The sequence below is a fragment of the Crinia signifera genome, chromosome 3 (assembly GCF_055691185.1).
Source record: "Crinia signifera chromosome 3, ASM5569118v1, whole genome shotgun sequence".
NCBI classification, from domain to species: domain Eukaryota; kingdom Metazoa; phylum Chordata; class Amphibia; order Anura; family Myobatrachidae; genus Crinia; species Crinia signifera.
Genome location: NC_139219.1, coordinates 78,878,914 through 78,904,220, shown reverse-complemented (window position 1 = coordinate 78,904,220; position 25,307 = coordinate 78,878,914). Strand labels below are relative to the sequence as shown.

The 25,307-nt window shown below is 40.7% G+C and overlaps 1 protein-coding gene across 2 annotated transcripts in view; it reads left to right on the top strand.

Moving 5' to 3' along the window:
- The window catches only part of CRIM1 (cysteine rich transmembrane BMP regulator 1), a 640,446-nt gene that overhangs the window by 483,719 nt on the left and 131,420 nt on the right, over positions 1–25,307 (top strand). For both annotated transcript variants that reach the window (XM_083176101.1, XM_083176102.1), the window contains exon 8: positions 19,660–19,788. In XM_083176101.1, coding sequence (XP_083032227.1) covers positions 19,660–19,788 — 129 coding nt within the window. The remainder of the gene's footprint in view (positions 1–19,659; positions 19,789–25,307) is intronic.

Below are 25,307 nucleotides of genomic sequence, written 5' to 3'. Positions count from 1 at the left end.
GTTTTCATCTGTAGTAACTGTTAATTCAAGAGCATAAGGTCAAGTTAGTTATGGAAACCCTGCAGGTAAAATGATGACATACTGTAGTATGTTACATAGTTAGGAAAGCTTGCAAACACATTATATATGCTACACATTGAAACATAGAGAATATTCTTATTATGTATTACTAGTGCTCGCCATAGGGCTAGTGCTTCTTCTGTGTGCAAACAACTACAATAATCTTGCTCATAATTTAAATACAGCGTGCACATGAAATTAAATTGTGCAAGAAAATGACAGATGTATTGCACCTATTAAGGAATAATATTTAATCAGAAAATTAAAATAGTGAAACATTTAAATTGCACAGTCCTTCTATTTGCTATGCTGGCCATACATTGTGAAATCAAACTTGAATTAGAAGAGCAAGCCAAGCTAAATACTGGGGCAGATGTATTAAGCCTGGTGAAAAGATAAAATGGAGATAAAGTACAAGGTGATAATGCACGAGCCAACAAACTCCTGTCATTTTTCAAACATAGCTATCTGGCTGGTGCGTTATCACCTTCGGGTGTGGTACAGGGGTCCAACAGTCTTAGCCCGACGTTGGGATCCCGACTGCATGGTGAGCGCAACTAAGCCCCTTGCGGGTTCGCAACGCTGCGGGCACGGTGGCTACGCGAGCCACCTATTCTATTCTCCCTCTATGGGGGTTGTGGACCCCCACAAGGGAAAATAGCCGGTGGCCGTCGGGAACCCGGCTGTCAGTGTTTTAACAGTCGGGATCCCGACGTCGGGTAAATGCCTGTCAGGATCCCGACTGTCGGGACCCCGTCCGGCACCCATCACCTTCCACGTTATCTCTTCACCAGGCTTAATACATATGCCCCACTTTCAGATAATTGGTCAGTAGCTGTAAAAACACTACAGTATAAGAGTATCAGTCCAATCTTTCTGGTTGGAACGAAAACTGGTAATGTATGGGAGCAAATGACAATTGACCATTTACCCCCAAACACTGAAAAAAAAGGTAAAAGGCAATTTTTTTTACTTTTGAGATTGCCATTCAATACCAGATTATTGCTCTAATCAGAAAGACTGGTTAGATAACCTTACAGGGCCTTATTCTTGTTCACTCTTTCTGACAAAATCCTTCTTAGATGGACAAAACCATGTGCACTGCAGGGGGGCAGATGTAAAATGTGCAGAGAATTAGATTTGGGTGAGTTATTTTGTTTCTGTGAAGGGAAAATACTGACTGCTTTATTTTTACACTGCAATATAGATCTCAATTTGAAGTAAAACCCCACCCAAATCTAATTCTCTCTGCACAAGTAACACCTGCCCCACCTGCAGTGCACATGGTTTTGTCCATCTAAGAAGGATTTTGTCAGAAAGAGTGAACTAGAAAAAGGCCCACAGTGTGTATCCAGCATGTTTGATAGTGAGTTTGTCAACTGTCAGTTCAGACCTAGAATTATGGCATCTGTTGGGTATGCTCAATACTATTTGTCTGGAAAAATAGGTCCAGGAACTCCAGGTCTGGGCGCGGATCAATTAAAAATAAATATATATATATTTTGGACTTATATATTTATATATATATATTTTGGACTTTTTGAAGTCCCATATCTCTGCAGGACAGAGATTTTACTTGAACGCGGTCAGTAACCCCTTATAAAATTACCCTTATTACTGGAAGAAATCTGTCTTCACGATACTATTCAGATTGGATCCTTATTTCACCCCTGATGAAGTCCTAAAGGGACGAAACGCGTAGGGTTCTCGCATTTTAAGAAGCCGCACACATCATGGAGTTGGATCTGATGTTACTTGTCTGAACAAAACTATGATCTAAATTTGAAAAGTGAACCAAACTCTGTACAAACCTTTTTACTGACATACTATCCCTGTGATGAAATTTATAATAAAAAACTTTTTATGTACCAATGTATGATTACTAATGTACTAAAGTGGTGAAATAGACAGAGCGCACATCTATCTCTTTCTCCTTCTATTTGTCCCACCTGGTACCTATATTAACAGCTAGGTACGGTAGAAGTGCTGCTCACTAACCAGCGCAGAAAAAGGACCACACTCCCCCCCACTCTTTATACATACATATATATATATATATATATATATATATATATATATATATATATATATTAGAGAGAGGGAGGGAGAGATATATGTATTTATTGTATTTAGAAACAAAGGCACTTACAGGTGACTTTAAAATAAATCTTACATTATGGAAAGTACATTTTCAGTGCCTAATGATGTCATATTTAATTAGAGGTTCAGGAACTGAGGGGCAGATTTATTAAGCTTGGAGAAGAGATAAACTGGAGATAAAGCGGAGAAAAGGTAAAAGGAGATAAAGCACAGCCAATCAGCTGTGTTTGAAAAAGACAGTTGGGAGCTGATTGGCTGTGCTTTATCTCCTTTTACCTTTTCTCCGCTTTATCTCCAGTTTATCTCTTCTCCAAGCTTAATAAATCTGCCCCTGAGTTCCTGCTGAAAAATAGCACTGGGTATGCTGCAACATTTCTCATGCCCGACAAAGTGAAAATAACTACTCGATAGTTGCAATACTTTACACTGTGCAATTATCGGTCCAGACAGCCAATAATCCCACATTGGTGTAACTTTAATGGAGCACTGTACTCAGGAGTGATTATGGTTTACTCGCTATTTTGCGAGTTCGGCCCCGTCCTATGGCTATGTGCGCATGGTCTATGATGCACGTCTTTGTTACTCATGTTAATGAGGGGATTCGTGGCACGGGGTGGCTATTCAGCCGTGCGGTGTCTCAGGTGCTCGATAAAATGTAAACTTTGCAGCTTACCGAGCAAAGCAGATGGTGGCCGACCATTGAATGATGTGGAATGAGCACGCAAAACTAAGACACTCTCAGGTGTCTTAGCTTTGCGTGCGCCCTTTACAAGGACAGGGCAGGCAGCTGACATTTGGTGAACTCAGCTGCCTGTCCCCACCAGCCGCGTCACTCCCTCATTTTCGTGGGAACGCCCAGCATTTTCATTGGAACACCCATGAAACGCTTGATGTTCCCATGGGCGTGTCCACTCGCCGCAACCCAATTCTCCGCCCGCCCACACTGGTGGTTGGGAATGGGATGACAAACGTGCATTTCGCTGTGCCCGTTCGCACCCAGCGTCTGCACATGCACAGACGCCAATCATCGCTCCCCCGTGCGATCGGACCTGAATAAGGTCCTATACATACAGTATTGTGTTCTAGCTGATAGCATGTACCTTGTTGCCATCACCAATACTATTACAGATAAAACAAGTTGTGCTTCTATGACTGCACAAATAATTACATCGCAGAAGGGGGTGCTATTGGAAGGGGGTGCTCATGACAGAGATAGGACAGATCATCCAAGATTACTATATGGATGAAGAACCTAAACTTACAGTACTCCTGCTGTTTAGCTTTGACCTGTGATCAGTAACATGGTCAAACTAATGGGATTTTGAGGTTCCTTATTTTAATGTTGTCACTATCCCCACTTCATTTTGACAATATGATGAATAATACAAAAACCCTACGGTTCTAACAAAATGTCAGTTTATCAATAAAAAAAGATTTATGATCTTACTGTTACGCCTTGTGGCCAACGCTTCTGGTTAAATAAGTCCTCCAATACATCTACACTGCATTAAAACTGCTGCGCAGTGAAGCAGATCATCAGAGCCTTGGAGTAAACATGTAAAAAGGACAGGTTGACATCTCCTTGATCTTTTGGACATCTCTCTGACATGTTGTTGACTTTGACTGAGGTTTCTGCCAAGATTCTCAAATATCCAAATAGTTCTTATAATTGCAAACATGTTTTTATCAGCATGGTTTAGCAGTAAGCCTGCTGTGCAGTACATCTATCACAGTTGTACAAAGAGGTTTTAAAGTATACGGTAGCTATTGACACTAACTATAGAGGAAATAAAAGATCACTGAGTAGTAAGTCATTCCGTCTTACACCACAGTCTTGTCTTATAACTTCCAACATTTGGTGCAGGCACAAGTACATTTTCATTGTTACATGACATTGCATTCTATTACATTATATAGAGTAGGTTGTTATGGAATGAGTATAACGCGCTGGGGTACATTGTGGGTACATCTGAACCCTTAAAGTGCCAAGTGAATTTGTCAAAATAGGTGTGAAAATTGGCAAGGAAACATTTGTATTCATCATAATGACCTGTAATGTTCACCTTCTATAGGGAATTAATATTTTATTAACATTTAACATTTTTAATTTGAGTTTTTTATAACAAATGTGAGCGGCGCTGCCATTTTTAGTGGCTGTTTTGCACATCTCTCACAGATGTTGCTACTGAAAAGATTAAATACTTATTTCCTCCTACAAAAATTAGATTCATTCTATTCAGAAGTGGGTTTAGAACAGGCATGTCCAACGTTGGCCCTCCAGATGTTGTGAAACTACACATCCCAGCATGCTTTGCCACAGTTTTGCTATTAGAGAATGCTAAAACTATTGCAAAGCATGCTGGGATGTGTAGTTTCACAACATCTGGAGGGCCAACGTTGGACATGCCTGGTTTAGAACATGTTTGCCTTGTGTGAGATACATCCATAACCCTAAGTACCACATATATATTACTGGTAGGGGACTTACATATCTCTGTTCCAACACTCTGATTATTAGAAATGAATGCTGACTGATTTATGAATACCAATAGTCAATGAAGTCAAGGACGTAACTACCATAGGTGCACGGGGTGCAGCTGCTATGGGGCCCAGAGCTGAGAGGGGCCCACTTTGCCTGTCAAAGTATCATATGATGTATACATTTTTCCAAATTAGGTAATAAATAGGGGCCCTTGCACACTTTTGCTATGGGGCCCACATATATCTAGTTACGCCACTGAGTGAAGTCACTTTGTTTCACCATAGTAAACAGGTATGGATCATTAGGTTGACGTGTTTTAGTTTTAGGTTGAACACTATTGGTTGACAGACAGTAGGTCGACACAAGAAAAAGTTTGATATGCACGTCGACATGAGTTTTTTAAAATATTTGGTCGATCTACGAGGGTGGATCAATAAGTACCTGTGTTAAGAATGAAGACAAATTTTTCACAAAATGTATTTATTTTTCAACATAATCTACTTTCAAGGCAATACACAAAAATAATACGATTTGGCAAATTCAAGTACTCTACTGTCGACTATGACCTCCTCGTTTGAGCTAAAAAAAATTCTGTAAGCCACATTTTCATGTTAGGCAACAGAAAGAAGTCGCAGGGAGCCAAGTCAGGCGAGTATGGTGGATGCAGCAACCATTCATAGCACAATTCATGCAATTTGGCTGCAACAATTCCGGATGAGGGTGCTGAGGCATTGTCGTGGTAGGAAAAAAAAACTAACCTATGAATCAATCAGAAATTTGGTATGGCGTTGTTTGAAAGATGGTAGTACACGTTAGTAATACCGACTTTCCCCAGCAATGCCACCTGTCTTCAAACACATGTACTTATTGATCCACCCTCGTATGTTGACCTGGACACCATGTACTGCATCCCATCACATGTCTCCCTACACTAGCAATGCTTTCTGCACAGTGCCTGGCTGCGCTTTAGGGCCGGTAAAGTATGAACAAGTCCTTTAAAAAAATAATAATAATCATGCCCACCTTTTGACCATGTCAGTCTATTACATATCAACCTTTTTTCATGTGTCGACCAACATTGATTGACCTAATGACTGTTGACCTAGACACTTTCGACCTATTGACCGCATACTTAGTCAACTGTAGCTCAGATAAAGATAACATTGAGAGAGGTGCCAGCCAATCAGTTACATTTTACAGGCTGTGTTTCAAACATTTATTTATTTATTTACTGTTTCTTATATAGTTTATTATATAGCGCAGCAGATTCCATTGCACTTTACAATTGTAGACAGTGATAAAACAAACTGGGTAACAACAGACAGATTTGGAGTTAAGAGGACCCTGCTGCAAGCTTACAATCTATAGGACACTATCATGACACTATCTGATTTTTTTGTGGTTTATCGCTCACAATCTTATCTCTCTCTTAATAAATTACCCTGAGTAATATTTCATGTAGTATTTTACTGTGTCACATTTTAGCGAAAATCAGATTTAATCTTATACTGTAATCCCCTGCTCATTTGTAGCCTTCAGACCACAAATAATAAATGTGCATGACTGCAAATGATTGATCACAGTCCAGTTACACACAGCATAAATCTGCTTATGGTAAATCTGCTGCACTACTGATTGTGATGGGGACAGTAAAAGTCATATCATGAGTATATAAGCTTGTGGTGCTATCTCTGGCCCTCAGTAGATAAATACAACTGCCTCAATTAGTTCTTCCATCCAGTAAATTTTGATAACCACAACTATGTTGTAGATTATGGATTTAATTATTTATTTTTATTTATTAACAGTTTCTTATACTGTATAGCACACACACATATTCCACAGCGCTTTACAGAGAAGATTTGAACATTCACATCAGTCCCTGCCCCATCAGTCTCTGCACAGTTAGGGCCATGGTGGGAATCGAACCCATGACCTCAGTGCTGTGAGGCAGTAATGCTCACCATTACACCATCCGTACTGCCCCATGATTTAATGACAAAGGAACTATGTAGTTTAAATAAAAGTGCGAACTATCATATCTGTAGATATCTATTAAATTGGTACAATGTACTGGGTGATTAATAATTATATGATGTATTTTTCAACATAGTCCCCTTTTAGCTCGATACACTTGGCCAAACGATATTGGCCTCCTGCCAGGAGGCTTGGCTGGGCGACTCATCTATAATGAAGCAGGTGAGATCCTTAGGCCCCGATGCAATGTGCATGGGAGCATGCATCGCATTAAACATGATGTCAACAACATGCGATTTGGATACTTTTCATGCAATTTGTCATCACAAATGCATGAAAAGTTACCAAATAGCAGGAGAATCTACTTAGTTTATGGGCACCTTTACACTTGCTGGTCTGTAATGGATATGATGCAATTGTGTCAATTAATATTTGAGATCATTATGAAAAATAGCGTAAAATGCAAAACATTAGTAAGTAGTTGATTTCCATTTGCCGAACCTGTCGACAACTTAACTGCATGACTGGTCCTGTACAATGGGAAGATATGTTTAATGGTGTAAAATTTGTCTATACACGTGGTTGCTGCCATTTTGTAGTCAAACCAATATTTAAATATGTTGCATGTCAGTTCCCTAGAAGGGACTGACATAACCTCATATCACCTGACGGTAATGCCGACCTTTCTGTCTTGTGATTATTCAAATGCCTATAAAATGGCTACCCTGCTGTCCACATTAAACTGGTGGATATTTGGGAACAACTACTGGATCAGAGGTGAAATTAATATAGAGTTCATTCTTAATAATACATGTTTTATACACTTTTATAGTGTTCTTCACTTTACTTTTATTGTGCCATGATAAAAAACTATTCCAGTGTCACCTTTAATCATAAGTCATGAAAGTAAAATAAACCATTAAGGTCGCAGAGTAGCACGCGAGGTAGAATTTGTCTCTTGTTGTCTTGTCATGGCAGACAGTAAATACAGGAGACTTTCTTAGTTATCATTTAATACACTTTTTCTTTCGCACATGAAGACATCAGCTCACGGTGTCTGAAATGATTAAGTCAGACTCAGGCTAGACGTGTTTGTTCAACGTCCAATAGCTTTCATAAAAAGGAGGAATGTAAGCATGGTTAAACCCAGTTAAATCAATACCATCACTAGTGGCGAGTCTTGAATGCCATAAGGCATACCTAATGTCACTAAAGGCCTTGTTCTATTTATTATATTAACCAATATGCTGCTGTCTACAGCTTTATTAAATGCTTGTGTAGTACGTAAGCCATTTTTAAGTCATATTTTATTTAGCATCTGTGGTCTAAACAACAATGCATTGGTTCAGTAACAAAGAAAACAAACTGTGTTTATCAGTAAATTCGATTTTGTCACATAGATAATTATAAAATAATAGTACAAACAAGTTGGAAAAAACAAATGCTAACATTTAAATTGTCCTCAATGGTTGGCAAGACCTAGAGCAATAAAGTTTTCTAGATTTAAGGTATATTTAACTTCATGATTCTGAGAAGAGGATACAAAAAAAAATGTTGTTCTATTTTTTTTAATGTTTTTGTGGGTTTGGTTCCACTGCATATTCACCATTCAGGAGAAGGCTTGAGGATGGGGCTGCTGTGAGTGTTTGGGGGTAGGATGTGAGGGAACTCTTCATTGACAGTAGTTCTGCCACAGGGAACTTTCAGTTCAGATTGGCAACACTTTAATGTGGGCATAGAATGAGGTAAATTCCTTTTCCACTGACGCAATAACCAGCTTTATTTCTGGGTCTGCCCAGACATGGCCAGTGTAAAAGGGTCTCTTAAAAATACAATGGGCCCATTTACCTGGGATTCGGACTTGAATAGCTACCAGGGTTGAGCAAAGGACATGGGTAGCCTGCATTTTAATTGGATGACTCAGATCATGCTGAAAGCCTATGAAGAGCCATCTTGGATTTGATAGGAGCACCCCTCCTGAAATTATGCTGAGGTATCAAATCATTATACCTTGTCCTCTTTGAAAGTAGATGTTACCTTTAAAAGAGACTTCTCCTAAATCCTTATAGTTAAGTCTGATGTAAGACGGCAATTGAATTAAATTAACTAAGATGGGATTTCTATTAAAGATGGGATGTTTCCCATGGCAACCAATCAGATTCTATTTCTTATTTATTTAGCACATTCTATAAGATAATAGATATAATCTGATTGGTTGCTATGGACAACATCCCATCTTTAATGTAAATACCATCTTAGTAAGTTTACCCCATCAAGTACAGATTTGATATTTTTATGCCCTTTATCCAACAACCCAGCTTACATTATTAATTGAGGAAGATACTCAGCTGGTGGCCAATGCCTTGTAGTAGTTTTAATATTTGGCTACTACAGCTTTGACTTGGCATTGTCTTAGAAAGCGTTGTGCAATAAATCATTGTTTTTTGTTTTGTTTGTTTTCCTGTATAACTGAGCACATGTGATAGCCGTTACCTGTGTGCGCTGCTTAGCAGATTGATTTGCTGGGGTACCTCGTGCAGTGAACAGGTTAATAATCTCAGACTTCTACTTTCATTACAAAACCTACAGTACATGTACTGACCTCTTTGCTAATCACCAACTTTCACCTGGGAGATTGTCCATTCATTGAAGTCGGGCCGCGTGTGCTGTGAAATTAGGGCAGTGTTCTCAACAATACAGGAATTACTTCTGTAGAAAAAGAGGGAAAAGGATTACAATCTATAATTGGAAGTGAAGAATTAAATCCAATTTCATTATTGAGGCAGATCTGATTAAAAGTAGGTGGCTTTTTTTCTGGGCTCAGAGAGAAATCCTTTTCTCCTGGTAAATGAGTGCACTGCCACAATTGACATCACATAATTGAAGTAGCCTTGTATTCGGTCTAGCACTAAACAACATGTTATCTTCGTATAGTATTGGCGCACTCCTGTTCCTTGCCAGTGAAAACAGTATCTTATCTCACAAAAAGGGTTGCAATATTCTTCTCTATAAGACTATTTTCAATTAGTCCTTTCCCATCCAATTATGTTCTCACTAGTAAGAGCCTTTACATTGTCCGTGCCTACTCTTCCTTGCTTTCCCCCTGGAAGATGAGTTTGGGTGTGGCTTGATGTTATTTGCGCCATCAAATTGAGGGGCGGTGTTATGACTATATATTTTCGTTAAATCTGTCAAGTTAAAAATCAGGAATTTCTAGGCACAATGAAAGTGGCGTAGTCTCTTCACTTATTAAATGAAACAATTTTTTTACTTGACAGCCTACATTTTCTACTTACAGATTGAGCCATCTTCAACTAGTTGGCTCTGGATATCCATGGTGAGCCATGGCTCACCAAGGCCTTTTGTTTTAAGCTGCAATACAATACATAGAACAATATAGTAGGGGATTAGCATAGGATTAAGATGAATATCTAATGAGCGGCTCGAGAGCTCCGGCCCCTGCTGGCTGCTCTGTGTAAAAAAAAAAAAATTAAATTTTTTTTTTAAATTAAATATATATTCATGTGCTATAAGCACATGAATAAAAATAGCATGCCCCTGATTTTTTGACACCAAAATTAAAAAAAAAAAACCTTTTAGTTTAAAAGTTCACATTCCAGTTCTCCATGAAAAGATGGAGAATTGCTACACGGAGAGACACGGCGAAAATCACTTAGAAAGACGGTGAAAATATTACATTGAATAGGGTGGTTCACTTTTGGAGAGCAAAATGCTCCTTCCAACGCGAAAATAGCCCAAACTCGCCATAAAACACGGCAAATTTTTCTCATTGAATATGGCCTCTCCAGCAAAGTGGCTTGGCAATGTAATGTTCCATTACAGCTCATGCTTACCCACCTTGTGGGAAAATTATCTGGTCTGCCCCCTAGTGGCAATCTCCAGGACATTCCATTAGAAGAGGCATACATGCTTCTAAGCGCCCCAAATTATGTATTGTTTGGAACCAAAACACCATTTCCTGCCTTATAGCTGGTATAGGTGAATTATTTAAAATATATTTATGCTATTGAATTAAAAAATAATTAATTAACCAATGTAATTTAAACTAGCTATGGTAAATTGCATATCTAAAGTTGGAACACCCCACCTCCAGAGTCAAGGGGAGTACACCCTGCACCCATCGACGTTACTTACTGCATCCTGAACCACACATGGAATTATTCCTTTGATTTCTTCAGAATTATAGTGCCGAAGCAGAAAATGCTTCCATAGTGCTAGAGTTTTTGTCATTTTCTACACAGTAGCTGGTGATCAGAAGGTTGGGGTCTTCAGACATCTGAACTTAAAAATACCCTGTATTTAAGAAAGGTTAATGTGTTTTCTGTTAGAGTCTATGTGCATGGGTGATTTTTTTTGTGCTACATTTTGTTCACATAGAGATGAGTGAAGCACTAATGTCCTCATATTGGCCCTTATTCTGATTCGAGCGGTACGGCCCGCGTGCGGCCGTACCGCCGATGTTTTCCGTCTGCACATGCGCAGAGGTCAATCTGCGCATGTGCAGGCGAATTCGCCGCACATAAAGTTACTACGCCGCAAAGGGGGCGTATAGGGGCGTGAGGGGCTTCATACCCTCATTTCCCTATGTATACGCCCCGCGTTTCATGGGCGTTCCCATGCAAACGCGGGGCGTATGCATGCTAATGAGGGTATGACGCCAGTGATGGGGGCGGAAAGCTGACGTCGCCGGATGTCAGCTCTCAGCCCCCATACAAGCTATCACACGGACGATTGTCCGTGTGGTCTCAGCTTGCGGGACCTGGTGGGGCGTGCGGCCCTGCCTTCGATGGTCGCCGACCATCGAATGCAGGGGGCAGCTCCCACCATGGTGGAGGCGTATGCCCCACCATTTTCGTGCGGATCGCCAGCCGTCCGTGTACGGACGGCCGTGGCGATCCGTAGTGTGGGCGGGGATTGGTTTGTGCGGCCGGAGCACCGTGTGCGGCTCTGGCCGCACGAATCAGAATAAGGGCCATTGGGCTTATACTACATCAGTAAGGCAGTGTTTCCCAATGTCAGAGACCTATAAGTGCATGTTTTACAGATCTCTGTATCATAATTGAAATAATTTGTTCCACCCCTTAATTTTTTTAAATGGTCATTAATTGTTTGAAATGTTCAACTAGTATTAAATACTGTAGACCATGGGTCCTCAAACTGCGGCCCTCCAGATGTGGTGAAACTACAAATCCCAGCATGCCTTGACACAGTTTTCCTATAAGGGAGTGTTAAAACTGTGGCAAGGCATGCTGGGAATTGTAGTTTCACAACATCTGGAGGGCCGCAGTTTGAGGACCCATGCTGTAGACCATATTCACCAACATTTGAATACATTCATAAGGGGGTATCTAATTTACCATTATAAAACATATGTTTTGCTATTTTTTCGTGATGATTTGCCAATGGGTTTTTTTGTGGGCTATGCGATTAGATCGCCTAAGAAAATACACATTTTTTTTTTTCACAAAAACACAGTTTCAAGGAAACCTGTGTTTTCTGCCATTGCAACACTGTTTTCACTAAAAAAAAAAAAACTTGTGTGGCTTTCAGGGATTTAGGTTCACCTGCCTGAGGCAAGCAAAACAACATATCCAATAAGAAGCAGCAAATAGCAGCTTATCAGGGCTAATTGAGACAGTTTCCTCTTGGTCCATCTTGTCTGCCCTTTTGAATTGATCTTTTTGGCAACTTAAATCCTATTTGTTCTTTAGTTCTTTGTAAGGAGATCCTCTTGCCTATCCCAAGCATGTTTAAATTGCTCTACTGTCTGAGCCTATAGCACTCAATAGCTTCTGTAAAACTTGAACTGTTGGGAGGTCCTGAGGACTGAGGTTGAGAACCTCCTCTAGATGGATAGATCAACTACCCTTTCTGTGAAGTAATTTTTCCTTAGATTTCCCCTTGGATTACCTCCTTTCAGGGCATTTCCTCATGTTCTAGTACTTCTCTTACTTTGAAGAATATCTCCCTCCTGTGAATTGTTACAACCATTGATATATCTGACAGCTTCTATCATGCCACCCACCTCCAAGATATTTCAGTCTTTCTTGGTAAATTTAGTAAAGTAGATCATGCAACCTTTTTAGTTGCCCTTCTTTGTGCAGTTCCTGGTATGTATGCCTTACCGGAGATATGGCCTTCAGAACTGAACACAGTACTCTAGATGAGGATGTACCAATGACCTATACAGTGGCATTATTATTTTTTTCCTGCTAATGATTCCTCTCCCTATTAAGCATCCTTTTTGCCTTCCTCGTTGCTTTGTTACATTGCTTACTTGCCTTCAAGTCATCTGAAATCTTGACTCCTAAATTTCTTTCCTCCTCCTTAGTTTCCATTGTATTGCTTTTGATACTTCTGTATATCCATCCTTTTGGGTTTTGAGACCCAAGTGCATGATTTACATCTTTGTTTTGTTTACATGAAACTGAAGTTTCAATGTTTTTTTCCCATTCCTCTAGTCTACCTACTGTATATCCTCAATAATTATTTTAGCCCTCCTGGTGTATCTACCCTGTTGCATACTTTTGAGTTATTAGCAAAAAGGCATACTTTGCCTTACTATTTGTCACCAATAAATAAATAATAATAAACATATATATATATATATATATATTTGTTTAATATTTATTTGTTGTTGATAAATGGTAAGGCAAAGTATTCCTTTTTGCTAATAACTCAAAATTATGCAAATAAAGTGGCATTGAAACGTTGCTTAAACCTCAACACAAAACGATTGTTTTTTGGTTGCTTAAACCTGCCTTAAGATGTTTATCATTGATTGCTGAGAGTGCCGCGCTACCCCCGATACATATATATATATATATATATATATATATATATATACATACATACACACACACACACACACACACAATAAAAAAGTACAGGCCCTCGTACAGATCCCTCGTGAATGCCACTGGTAACCTTCCCCTCCTGTGAATACACTCCATTGACTACAATTCTTTGTTTCCTATCCTGCAAACAAGATCTTATCCATTCAAAAGTCATAGAATCCAATCCCAAGCTTTCCAGTTTGTTTAGTAGTCTGCGATGCAGGACCATATCAAAAGCCTTACTAAAGTCTAGATAAGCTATATCTATCCAACCCACCTCTCCGATCTATTACTGCAGTCACCCAGTCAAAGAAAGTCAGTAAGATTTGTTGGCATGAACTCCCCCCCAGTAAATCCATGCTTTTTGCGATCCTATAAATTGCTGGATTTGGGATATTCCACAACGCTTTATTTTAATAGTTTTTCCATTATTTACCTACTGCGTATGTGAGTCTCACTGCTTTGTAGTTACTTGCATCCACTTGTGCAGTGGGATAACATTTGCTCTTTTTGAGTTCCCTGAAATTACTCCTGTAGCTAGCGAATGGCTGTATAATTAAGTTAATGCAGTTACCAGGACCCCTTTTAAGCTCTGGCCCCATTGCTTTCTCCACTTTGCCATCTGAGAGTAGCCCCAATATGAGAAGCAGCCAGGCAATTCACAAGGTGGGGATGGACTTTCACATCATTAGGCCCTTTCCCTATTATAGCAAATCCTGCGAATCACAGGTCCTCAGGGGTGCGCAGGGCTAAAATTATGACTAATTGTATTATTTTACCCCGTCCCTACATAATTACCCACAATTCCTGCCATTATGTCACTATCCTGCCCGCTTCTCTAGTGGACAGGATGTGGATTAAGTTCCAGTTCTTCAGGTGGTGCTCCTCCAACCTCTGGGAGCAGGTAAGTATAGAATATACCTGTGCACCAAGTAGAAAATCTGTAAAACATGAACTCTTTGGGTCCTCCAAGAGCTGGAGTTGGGAATCAATGCTCTAAGGCAGGCATGTCCAAGATATGGCCCTCCAGCTGTTGTAAAACTACAAGTCCCATCATGCCTTACCACAGTTTTGCTATTAGGGAATGCTAAAACTGTGGCAAGGCATGCTGGGATGTGTAGTTTCACAACAGCTTGAGGGCCTCAGTTTGGACATGCCTGCTCCAAGGTGTGCAAGCATCGTTTGCAGAGTTTTGTGGCAATGCAGTAGAATGTACAGTACCCATAAGCAGGTAGGGTGTGATATAGGGCTCCGACAGTGCAGATCCCGACAGTCAGTATTCCGACCTCGGGATCCCTGTCGGAGCACCGGCAGTTGTGATCCCTATTTCGAAGCATCAGCAGTCGGGATCCCGATGTCGGGATCCCCATTTTTGGAACATCATCCGACACCCGTGCAGGTATTCCCTGTCCATAAACTAAAGTAAAATAAACAAGTCAATAACTGCTGTTTGGTAAAAGTATCATGATGTATAATCCCCAAGCATTTGTAACTGCAGCAATCATAAATAAATTACCGCAGAATTAAATGCTGCAGTTCGTTTATAAATATGATTTAAAATAGATGGATAGGTTTTTTGCAGGCCCCATCTTAGGTGTGTCTAAGCAACACTTGGACACTCATGACGCTCTCTCTTAGCAAATTGCAGTCATCAGCTATATTATGAGATGGCACGCGATGGACAGTAGAAATCGTATTAAATTATATACGTGTGGACAGCTTTATAAAACAGAAAATATAGAATGTACATGAAAGCTGGGAGATGCTGTGCATTAGCTGAAAGAACCAGATAAGTGACATGAGCAGTAGATGAGAAGATGGTTGATGTAACTGCTCATCCGTGTCTAAGCGTGTCAGGAGAAATCAGCACTTATATCGCCCTGCATTACTGATAATTACACTTGGTATCAATCTTCATTTCTCAGGAATACATTTCTTTTCTATTTTTTTTTTTAATTCAACTATAGTGTAAATCTTTCCCTTTATACTGTAAGGTGTATAGATGTATGTAAGATATTTTGCAGCTTTTTTATTGTAGTTTACTATTGTCTCATGTACAGACCAATCTCATTAAATTAAATATTAAGTGTTATACCTTCTAATGGTATTCCCCGAACCCCTTCTATAACCAGCAACCTTGCTACAGCACCTGGGGTGATAGCAGGAGATGTGGCCACCCTCCTGAAGGGATAACTATCCTCAAGCTGGTCAGTGTAGATTTGTTATCTCTATGGACAGAGGGAGGTGAAATAAGCAATCACCTTCCATGTCCTGTGACTACCATTACTGTGCTGGAAAGCACTGGTGCTCCTACTGGCTAAGGGGATCTGGAATATAAACAAATATTTGGGTATCATCAGGATAACTGTACTTCCCAAGAACACATAGCTGATTACACCATACAGCAATATAAAACCAAAATCCGATGCACACCCTAAAATTACTACTTAAAATTACTGCTGATGATTCTCCTGCAACCAGGGCTATTTTTGTGCAGGCTCCAGCAGGAACTGAGGCCCTTATTCTAGTTCACTCTTTGTGACAAAATATTTCTTAGATGGACAAAACCATGTGCACTGCAGGTGAGGCAGGTGTAAAACCCCACCCATATCTAATTATCTCTGCACAAGTAACACCTGCCTCACCTGCAGTGCACATGGTTTTGTCCATCTAAGAAATATTTTGTCTGAAAGAGTGAACTAGAATAAGGGCCTCAGTTCCTGCTGCAGCCTGCACAAAAATAGCCCTGCCTGCAACCAATAAAAATATCAATTGACATATATATAGTATATAGGGCCTGATTCAAAGTTGATTCGCAAATCAGGTAATTATCGAAGACTGCGCATTCGTACCAATCGAATTTTGTATGCACAAGGGAAATTAGCTACAGAAAATGCATATGGATCATAATCCTCTGCAGTTTGGGCAACAGGATGCCAGCGTTTGGGGGGGGGGGACCTGCCATTTTCTGGGTGCATCTGAATAAATACAGACGTTCCCAGGCATTTTTGAAGAGGATCTGTGACATCCGCAATGACCATTTTCACCCTGTCTCCGTCCCAAAGGAAGCCTCAGACCTATTCAAATTTGGCCCCATATTTGAGTATTGATTTGAGAGTGGATAACCATTGGCAATACATTCTTTTTTTTGTCAAAAGGCGGTTACTCTTTCTTTCTGAGCGGTGGTTTACTCCTAGCAGTCCACAGCCGATTCTCACATTAGCGATCAACTCTGGTCTAGAGGACAATATTTATCAAAGCTTGTAGAGAAAGATAACATTGTGCGAGAGATACCAATCAGTTAGCTCATAACTGTCATTTTTCAAACACATTTTGCAAATTGTAAGGCAGAAGCTGATTGGCTAGTTATTAATTTACAATTTAAAAAAAATACTCCCATAACACCAAAAATAGGTAAAAATTATATGATTTTAAAACATCCAGTAGAATGTGAATTCACAACTGGCCAGAAATCTTGGTTTGGTAGTGAGTAAGCGTGTAGCCACTATTACGTGTATGTGCACCACCTGTAAGCAGACGTCTTTGTTCCTCACAATTTCTGTTATGGACTAATTTATTGTACTTCAAATTCTGTAACACAAAGAGAATCTACGCCTTGGGACATTTACCTTTCCTCCTAAATTTCCATTTGTTGTTTACAGCTTTATTTTTTATATAAAATAATTTTTAATGCCTTTTTAGTACAAAACCATTTCTCTGCCTCATATCTTTTATCTGCTGTATTAAACATTTAAAGCAAGTTTTATTGCCAGCCCAAACAACTACTGTACAACAGCAGCAGTCAGAACTAGAAATTGATCTAAAACAAAAATGTAAAACACTGAGCGCAGCAGTGGTAGTTGAGTGGTTAACAGAGCCAGCATGTGTATTACAGAATGCATTCAATGAACCATTGTCACAATCATCCACTTGTGCACAAATCTAGGCCTTGAAATTCCAGATTGCTATTCTGAAAAGAGGTTACAGCCTTCCATTAAAGCATAAAATCTGCTCTGTTCACCTGAAGGAATAATTCTCGCTTTATCTTCTTACTATTCCGCTATTTTTGGAGGATTCATGCATTTTCAATTTTATTGTCATTTAAAATAAAATAACATGCCACTAAACTGGGTTGGACTGTGCCACAGGGGTATGAGGAAATCCCTGGTGGACCCCCCCCTCCCCCCCCACAACGCAACACACACACATTGCCTGCAATCAAAATCCAGACTGCGCTCTTGAATTATACATTTGACATATGTTACCTTATACAGCATGAGTATCCCTTATCCAAAATTCTCGGGACCAGAAGCATTTTGGAGAAGGGATTATTCTGGATTTTAGAATATTTTTTATTTGAAGGAGGTATCTTGTATTTATGTTCTATAAGCACGTCAAACACAAAAATATATTTTATTTGTGCATGAAACAAGGTTTTAAAACATGAAACACAGTAGGGGCCTGATTCTGGTTCACTCGCAAAAGCAAATTCTCTCTCTAATGGGCAAAACCATGTGCGCTGCAGGGGGGGCAGATGTAGCATGCACGGAGAGAGTTAGATTTGGGTGGGGTTTGTCCTTCAAACTGATATCTTTATAGCAGTGTAAAAATAAAGCAGCCAGTATTTACCATGCACAGAAACACAGGTCCTCTGTGTACAATCCACTGAATTTGAATGCCAAGCAATCATTTTCTTGCACATATCTTAGCAACCTTAGCAGCCCCCGGCCCCCTCCGTGCCCTCCCTCCCTTGCCCTGCACTGAAGAGATGCCGTGCGCAGGCCCACAGCGGTGATTTCTGTTCCACCCAACTGACCTCCGCACGAGGGACATTGCCATCTGCGGGAGGGACAGCGGGACAATTTCCAAATAGCAAGACTGTTGCGCTATAATCGGGACAATTGGGAGGTATTGCACTAGTATTTACTATATATATTTATCAAGGGGTCCAGCATATTCACTCTCTAATGATTAGTAAAAACAATGTGGTGGACAGCCATAGCCATTTTAGTTACCCATTTTTTTTAGCTTACAAAAAATATGCTGCAACTTGGCATAGTCTACCTGGAGTCAATGCCCTAAATCAGTAGGACAAATTTCTCGTGCACTGTACATAGGTTGTACAAAGACCATGTTTTTCTGAGGCCTGGATTGCTCCTTCAACTTTTTACATTGCATTTTATTTACAATACAGCCCTCAGGTAGTTAATTGTTGTTGTTTTTTTTAATAAGAGATTGGCTAGGGTGACCATTGTGATTAGACCAAGGGAGCAAGGAGGGATTCGGTTGCAGAGTACCCAAGCATAATACATTTACAATTTAGCACAGTCAGACCCAAAAGACGATGTGACCGTACAACCCTGCTTGGAAGCACCCCATGTAATACTGTGGACAGGGGTTAAAGTGAGGAGGAAATGTGTTCCACCACCTCTAATGGTAACTGAGTTCCACCTCTACTACAGCCCTGAACAGGGCTAAATATATTATTTCTTCTGTATTTCTTCTGTATTCTGTATTGCTCAAACAGGGACCATCAGGTAATCATTTAATCATATCTATACAGTATATACATACATACCTCGCAACCTTGGTGGCAGCGAAGGATGGACACAGACACATGCCCGAAAATAGGAGGGTCACCTCATGGTCAGGGAGTGTGGTCTATGATAGTGGTACTCTAATGAGGCCCCGTCCCTGATTCTACCTCTATGGGAGCATGGACAGCGCTCTGGCAGCTGCTGCCAATGCCCCCAGCCCCTCTATTTTTACTAAATAGACACTGTGCACATGTGTACAGCATGTATTCTTTGCTGCTGTGCCTTCCCTGGGTGGGAGGCAGGACTGTCCCATGACAATCGGTACAATCAGGAGATATGATATAAATAAATGGCTAATGCTGCACCTCACCTTTATGATGCAAAGGGAAGCACCCAACCATACAGACACACCCACATTCTAAGCCCCCTCCCAGCAGCAGGTGTTCAAGAATCCTGGCAACTCCTGTGTGAGTAATGAGGCTTTTAACTAGTACAGTATATTCAATATTTAGAAATAGGGTGTAAGAAAGGGCCTGCTCCAGAGTTGTAAAATGCAAAATCTTTGTCAAATGGTACATGTTTACTTATTTGTTTGTATGCAATCAGACTGTAATGTATATTCTCCATCTCTTCCTTTTTTATGCAGAACCTACATACCTCACTATGTCTCCACCGATCTGTGATCTGCTGGTAAACTGCACACTGAGTGAAAAGGAGTGCAGCTATGGATTCCACTTAGACCAGAACGGTTGTCGCACATGTCACTGCAAAACAAGTAAGCAATTTCTCTTTCATATTATGGCAAACTTGTCTAGACGCAGTGGCAGCAGTTGGGGGTGTGGGGATGAGATGATGTCACCAAGCCCCGCTCCACACCATTCAAATGCTGCAATTCACAGTCTTCATAAAGGGGTGGGGCTAAAATGACCCTAATTATGCAATTTGTTTCATTTTAGCCCCCTCCCCTCTCTCTCTCTGAACACCCACAAATTCTGGCATTAACCTTAGCAGGAAGGGGCAAGCAGAGACTCTGGGGAACATGTAGAGACTTGGCTACCATAGATCAAGATTTTTAGGTCTCATCTCTTGAGTGAATCACCAAAGACCATTAACAACCTCATTCCAGGATGGGGTAGGCTCAGGGACACCAAGAGGTGGGAGTTGGGGGTGAGGCTGCTGTGTGACCAAAGAGGTTCTTAAAGTACTATATTTTCTAAATTTTGGTTTTAAGGGTGTGTAACCACCCCCCCTGTAATAAGGCCATGCCCCCAGAGAAATGCCTGGGCCCGGTCATGCTCTCTACTGCCCTGGGTAGGCTTTGCCTATGCTGTCATCTTACAGAATTCCATGTAGAGGCAAAATGTGAGGATTCACAACCTCTGCCATAAACATTAGATTCTAACTTCCAACTTCCTTTCTTCTACATCTTACCTATTGGATAAGTATGATAAATAGCACTGGTTTTACACACATTTGACACTTAACCACCTCATCATACACCTCACCCCCTAAATCAATTCATTTATTCAATACATATAACTGAAATAGTATAGTTATTGATATGTCCAGTAGTAGAGTATTATTTATTTAATAAATTAGATCTTGTTGAAGAAAAAATGTGATGCGCAGGGACTAATAGAAATTGGGGGCACTGTGTGGCAGAGGCAGAACTCTGGGAGGCAATGGAGTCATCGGCCGCCGGGCTCCTGCTCCCAAGGGGGCACCTCTCCTTCCCTTTGAGTTTGAATCAGTTAATTGAAAGCAGTTGATATTGCTAATGTGGCTTACTCCCCCTTCTAACATCATTTTTGCAAGTGTCACACCCTGTATTAGACCCATGACCTTACTGGAGACAGACACCTTACTGAATGAGCTATTTGGGGGGAGGGGGTGGGGGGGCACCAGTACTTACCGTGCCTCTGGGCAACTGGGATGAACTTACGCCACTGCTGTGTGGTAAAATGTGAAGTGGGGGAGTATACTGTGGTATTATGTGGGATAATGTGAACAATGGCACTATTATGTTTGTACATTTTGGTAACTGCATACTGGGAAATATTTATAATTTAAATGTATACTTAATAATGTGTGAACATATCAACCCTTATGTAAAATATAAACAGGATACAAGCCCTTAAAGGGTTGACTGTACCAATAGATAACATGAATAGTGTAGCTGCCTGCTTTCTATGTTGCTGTTGCTAAGAAAAAACAGAAATGCTATTGATTTGCATTCCTTCACACACATGTTCCAGGTTAGAGAAAAGCAGATTAGCAATGCTTTAATAATGGCTGATTTATCTAAGAAAATAGATTCTGTGCTGATATTTTGCTTGTTATCTGGACAGGAAAGCCTAGCCTGCTTTTTCCTGCACCCTGTGGGTGCGAAAGCACACAATGAGCAAGGTTCACCTCCCATTATACAACATCGCCAACCTGGTGCTTCACTGTTTCAGAATTTAATCAAAAGTCTAAACTACTTTCACTTTACGACCGTCCCATTCATCAGTTTCAGCAAATTGTCTTGCTCTAGTTTCATTTATGTCGTTAACGTATCCTAAGAATGAGGGGAATTGAGAGAGACTCAGACCTGAGTACTGTATTTACCCTGCAGTTTTCCACTTTAGCAGTTTCTAAATTACCGTTGGTGATAAAGTTTTGATGAAAGCAACATGACCGGTCATAGCTGCATTGCTTTGTGTGAGCCTGACTTACATTTTCAAGGAAGTAGAACTATCTCTGATGTTTGAGGGATTTGATGTGACTGCAACCAACATGGAGCCCTTCAGAGTAACTATAGTTTTTTTTTTTTTAAAGAACAGCATGACATTTGCAAATATTTCCTTTGTTTGCCAAAGCATAACTCTAGGGAAATTTTAACAAAGAATATATAGAATTAGCAATACAAGCTAACACTTTCTGTTCTCAACCCTGTTACTAGCTGTACCCAAGCTTCATTGCAGCCCTTGTTACTATGACAGTCCATTGCCAAACTGCTGCCATGTTCTAGGGTGTGAAAGAAGAAATATGCTTGTACCTGTTATCTTCCCTGTAGTATTTTCCACTCACCTCTAAAGTGTTCCCGAGCTGACTACACGGTTTAAACTGGTACAGTATATGGTATAAATGATGATATGCATTTTTACAGGAATCCTTGCTCAAATGTCCACCTTGTTTACAGAAAGTTACTATGTCAGTGTTTCCCAAACTGGGTGCTGTGGAACCCTGGGGTGCCCTAAGTTGGTGGTCCAGGACCAATTCAAATTATTTATAGTAAATGTAATATGCAAAACCAGTGCTTGTGGCTTATAATGATAACATGTGTGGACAAACGTCGTCCTTCTCCACATGGTTGAACCTAAAGGATCGGGGCGAGAAATCAGAGGATTGTATGCGACTTCTCCGAGGGGAAAGTTGCATAGTGTATGGGGCTTTAAGGATGACATTTAAACACAATTTACCTAATTTAATATTTATTTAAGAATTTCTCAATAAGTCACAATTGGCATTGGGTTACCATGAACCATAGTTTTATAATCTAGGGTTCTGAGATTCAAAAGAGCTTGGGAACCACAAGACGATGAACAGTAGTATAGACAATCCATTATCAAAACATACAACAGTTTTAAGCAGGTTTAGCACCAGAGCTTTTTCAGGTGATTTGTTTAGCCTCAAACTGTTAAAATGGATTAGGGCCATATTTACATATAGGCACACTGGGCAACACAGGGTCCCACAATTCTAGGAGCCTTCAAGCAGGGACAGATGGTGGTCATACAATCAAAGTGACAAGGCAGCATTCTCTACCTGCCTTCCAACCTGCAGCTATAGAGTGAATGGCTGTCAGTATGTGGATTGTTGGCGCTATCCAACAATCCGAGTGCTGGCAGCCATTTAATGTATGGAAACGTGAAGTGACGGCATAAGACCGCAGGGGGGAAATGTTATGATTTTAGGATTGGTTTCTGTGAATGGTTGTGTACGGGCCCCAATGCCTTGCTTTGGGGTGTGGATCAGTTGGTCACCAGCAAGTTGTTAGACAGTCATTAGGTTGACACCATTAGGTCGACATGTGTCTATGTTGACATGAGTCTAGGTCAACATGGGTTAGGTGGACAGTCGCTGCGCTCGCCATCCTCCGGGCTTAGTGCCTCGCTACACTCGGCTAACTATTTTATTCTCCCACCATGCCCTAGTGGATGGTAGGGCATGAAATACCACCTGTCAGCACATGTCGGCTCAAAAAAACAGTGAAAAACCCCATGTTGACCTAACCCATGTTGACCTAATGACCCTGTTGACCTAACTCATGTCGAACTTCCTGCATGTCAATCTAGACACATGTCGACCTAAGTGTGTCGACCTAATGACAACTTGACATGTCTAACAACTTGCTGGTGACCCAATGACCTTATCCCCTTGCTTTGACCCGGGTCTACAATGCTGTGAAGTTTGCCCTAAAATTTATGTTAACATTTAATATGAATGCATGTGACACTTGACCACATATACTACAAGGTTATATGCAAGTATTTTGTTTATTATAAGCATACTCAAGACCACCAAGAGGGCCCTCTACTAAAGATTTGACCTGCCAAATGGGACACTTCTATGCTAATTTGTGTGCCCAGTTGTCCCTATTTAGCAAGCATGGTGACTTAGCAGGCCTGGGATCCCCCTCCCTTACCCCACCTCAACGCCCCCAGCCCATAATGTACTCGCGCAACATTTTACGTATTTCAAATAAATGATTACACCTCTTTCTCTCACATTAGCTATCTTCCTAGCTTTCGAAGCATTTGCTTTGAGCGGGCTTACTAGTAAAATAATAAAACAGTCATGAGAAAAGAAGAATTAAACAATCTGATTACTGTGCTGAGGCCATTGTCAGAATCCTGGAGCCAGGGTCTGCCAACACCAGCAATGTATCCTGCCCCATGAATTTCTTCTTTCACACCCTAGAACATGGCAGCAGTTTGGCAATGGACTGTCATAGTAACAAGGGCTGCAATGAAGCTTGGGGACAGCTAGTAACAGGGTTGAGAACAGAAAGTGTTAGCTTGTATTGCTAATTCTATATATTCTGTTGTCAAAATTTCCCTAGAGTTATGCTTTGGTAAACAAAGGAAATATTTGCAAATGTCACAGTAATCATTGTGGTCATGTATTCTTAAAGGAGATCAAAGAACACCTTTCACAAGATCTAAATGTGCCCAGGGCACAAGGGACATCTCCGAGCGTTTAAATAGATTTTCTAGAATGCAATTTAAAAGCTTGCTTTATTTTTGTTTAATATGGAGCTGCGAAGGAAGTGCTCCCCAGCCAATTCGTGCCCCTGTTATGTGCTGTTGCATGGAAGCTCCCGTTTATCCTGCCCTCAGAGCAAGCAATCATATTTGCTTGCAGGCAGCCAGCAGCGACACACTCTGGATTTCTCAGGATAATACAATTCAGAGAGATCACTGCAAAAAGCAAAAGCATTGGTCTGAAGCTCACGCTAGAATAGGGCTTTGTGGCAGGAGGAGAATTCTTACAGAGGACTGCAGAGCCACAGTGACTTTTTTTTTTGGCAGTTTTAGTTCTGTATGAAATGCAGCAATATCACCATTAACATCTACTTACCTGGCCATAATACAGTCGGCAGGTGAAACCTGACAGCACGTATGTAAAAGGTATTCCCTCATTCATTTCTAAAGAGCAGAACACTTTTTCTTTGCCTAGTCCGCCTACTGTTATTACTTGTTTTTAGCTTTCATGTAAGATTCCTTTACTTTATTTGCCAGAAAGCTTCATTGTCCACAATACAGACAATCTTTGCATGTATGAATAGCAATGCTATGGGGGAATTCAATCCCCACCTCTTTTTCCGATGGGGAAAATAGCGATAGGCGCCTATTCAATACAGTCTGGCCCGACAGCAGAGAAGAGGCAGATCGACAGAACGGGCCCAACTTTAAAAGGTGTCGGGCCAGTTTTATCGATAACGGCTGTGAATTGTCGCGATCACGGCCGAATCTTGACAATCCACAGCCATTTACGCAGACAGGCCCCCTTTTCACCGATCGCCAAGCAGGACATTGAATCCTGCCTGGCGATATGCTGTAGAAAAACGAAAACGGGCCAAGGTCATGGCTGTCAGAACGGATCGACAGTCGTGACCCGGGATTGAATTTCCCCCTTTTGTGTTAGCTAAAAGCAACGTCAACCAAATTCTGTAGCCTTATGTGTTAAGGGTTTATTCTCTGGAGTTCTCTCTCAAGAATGTCCAAATTCTTTCACTGCTTTAGTTTATTC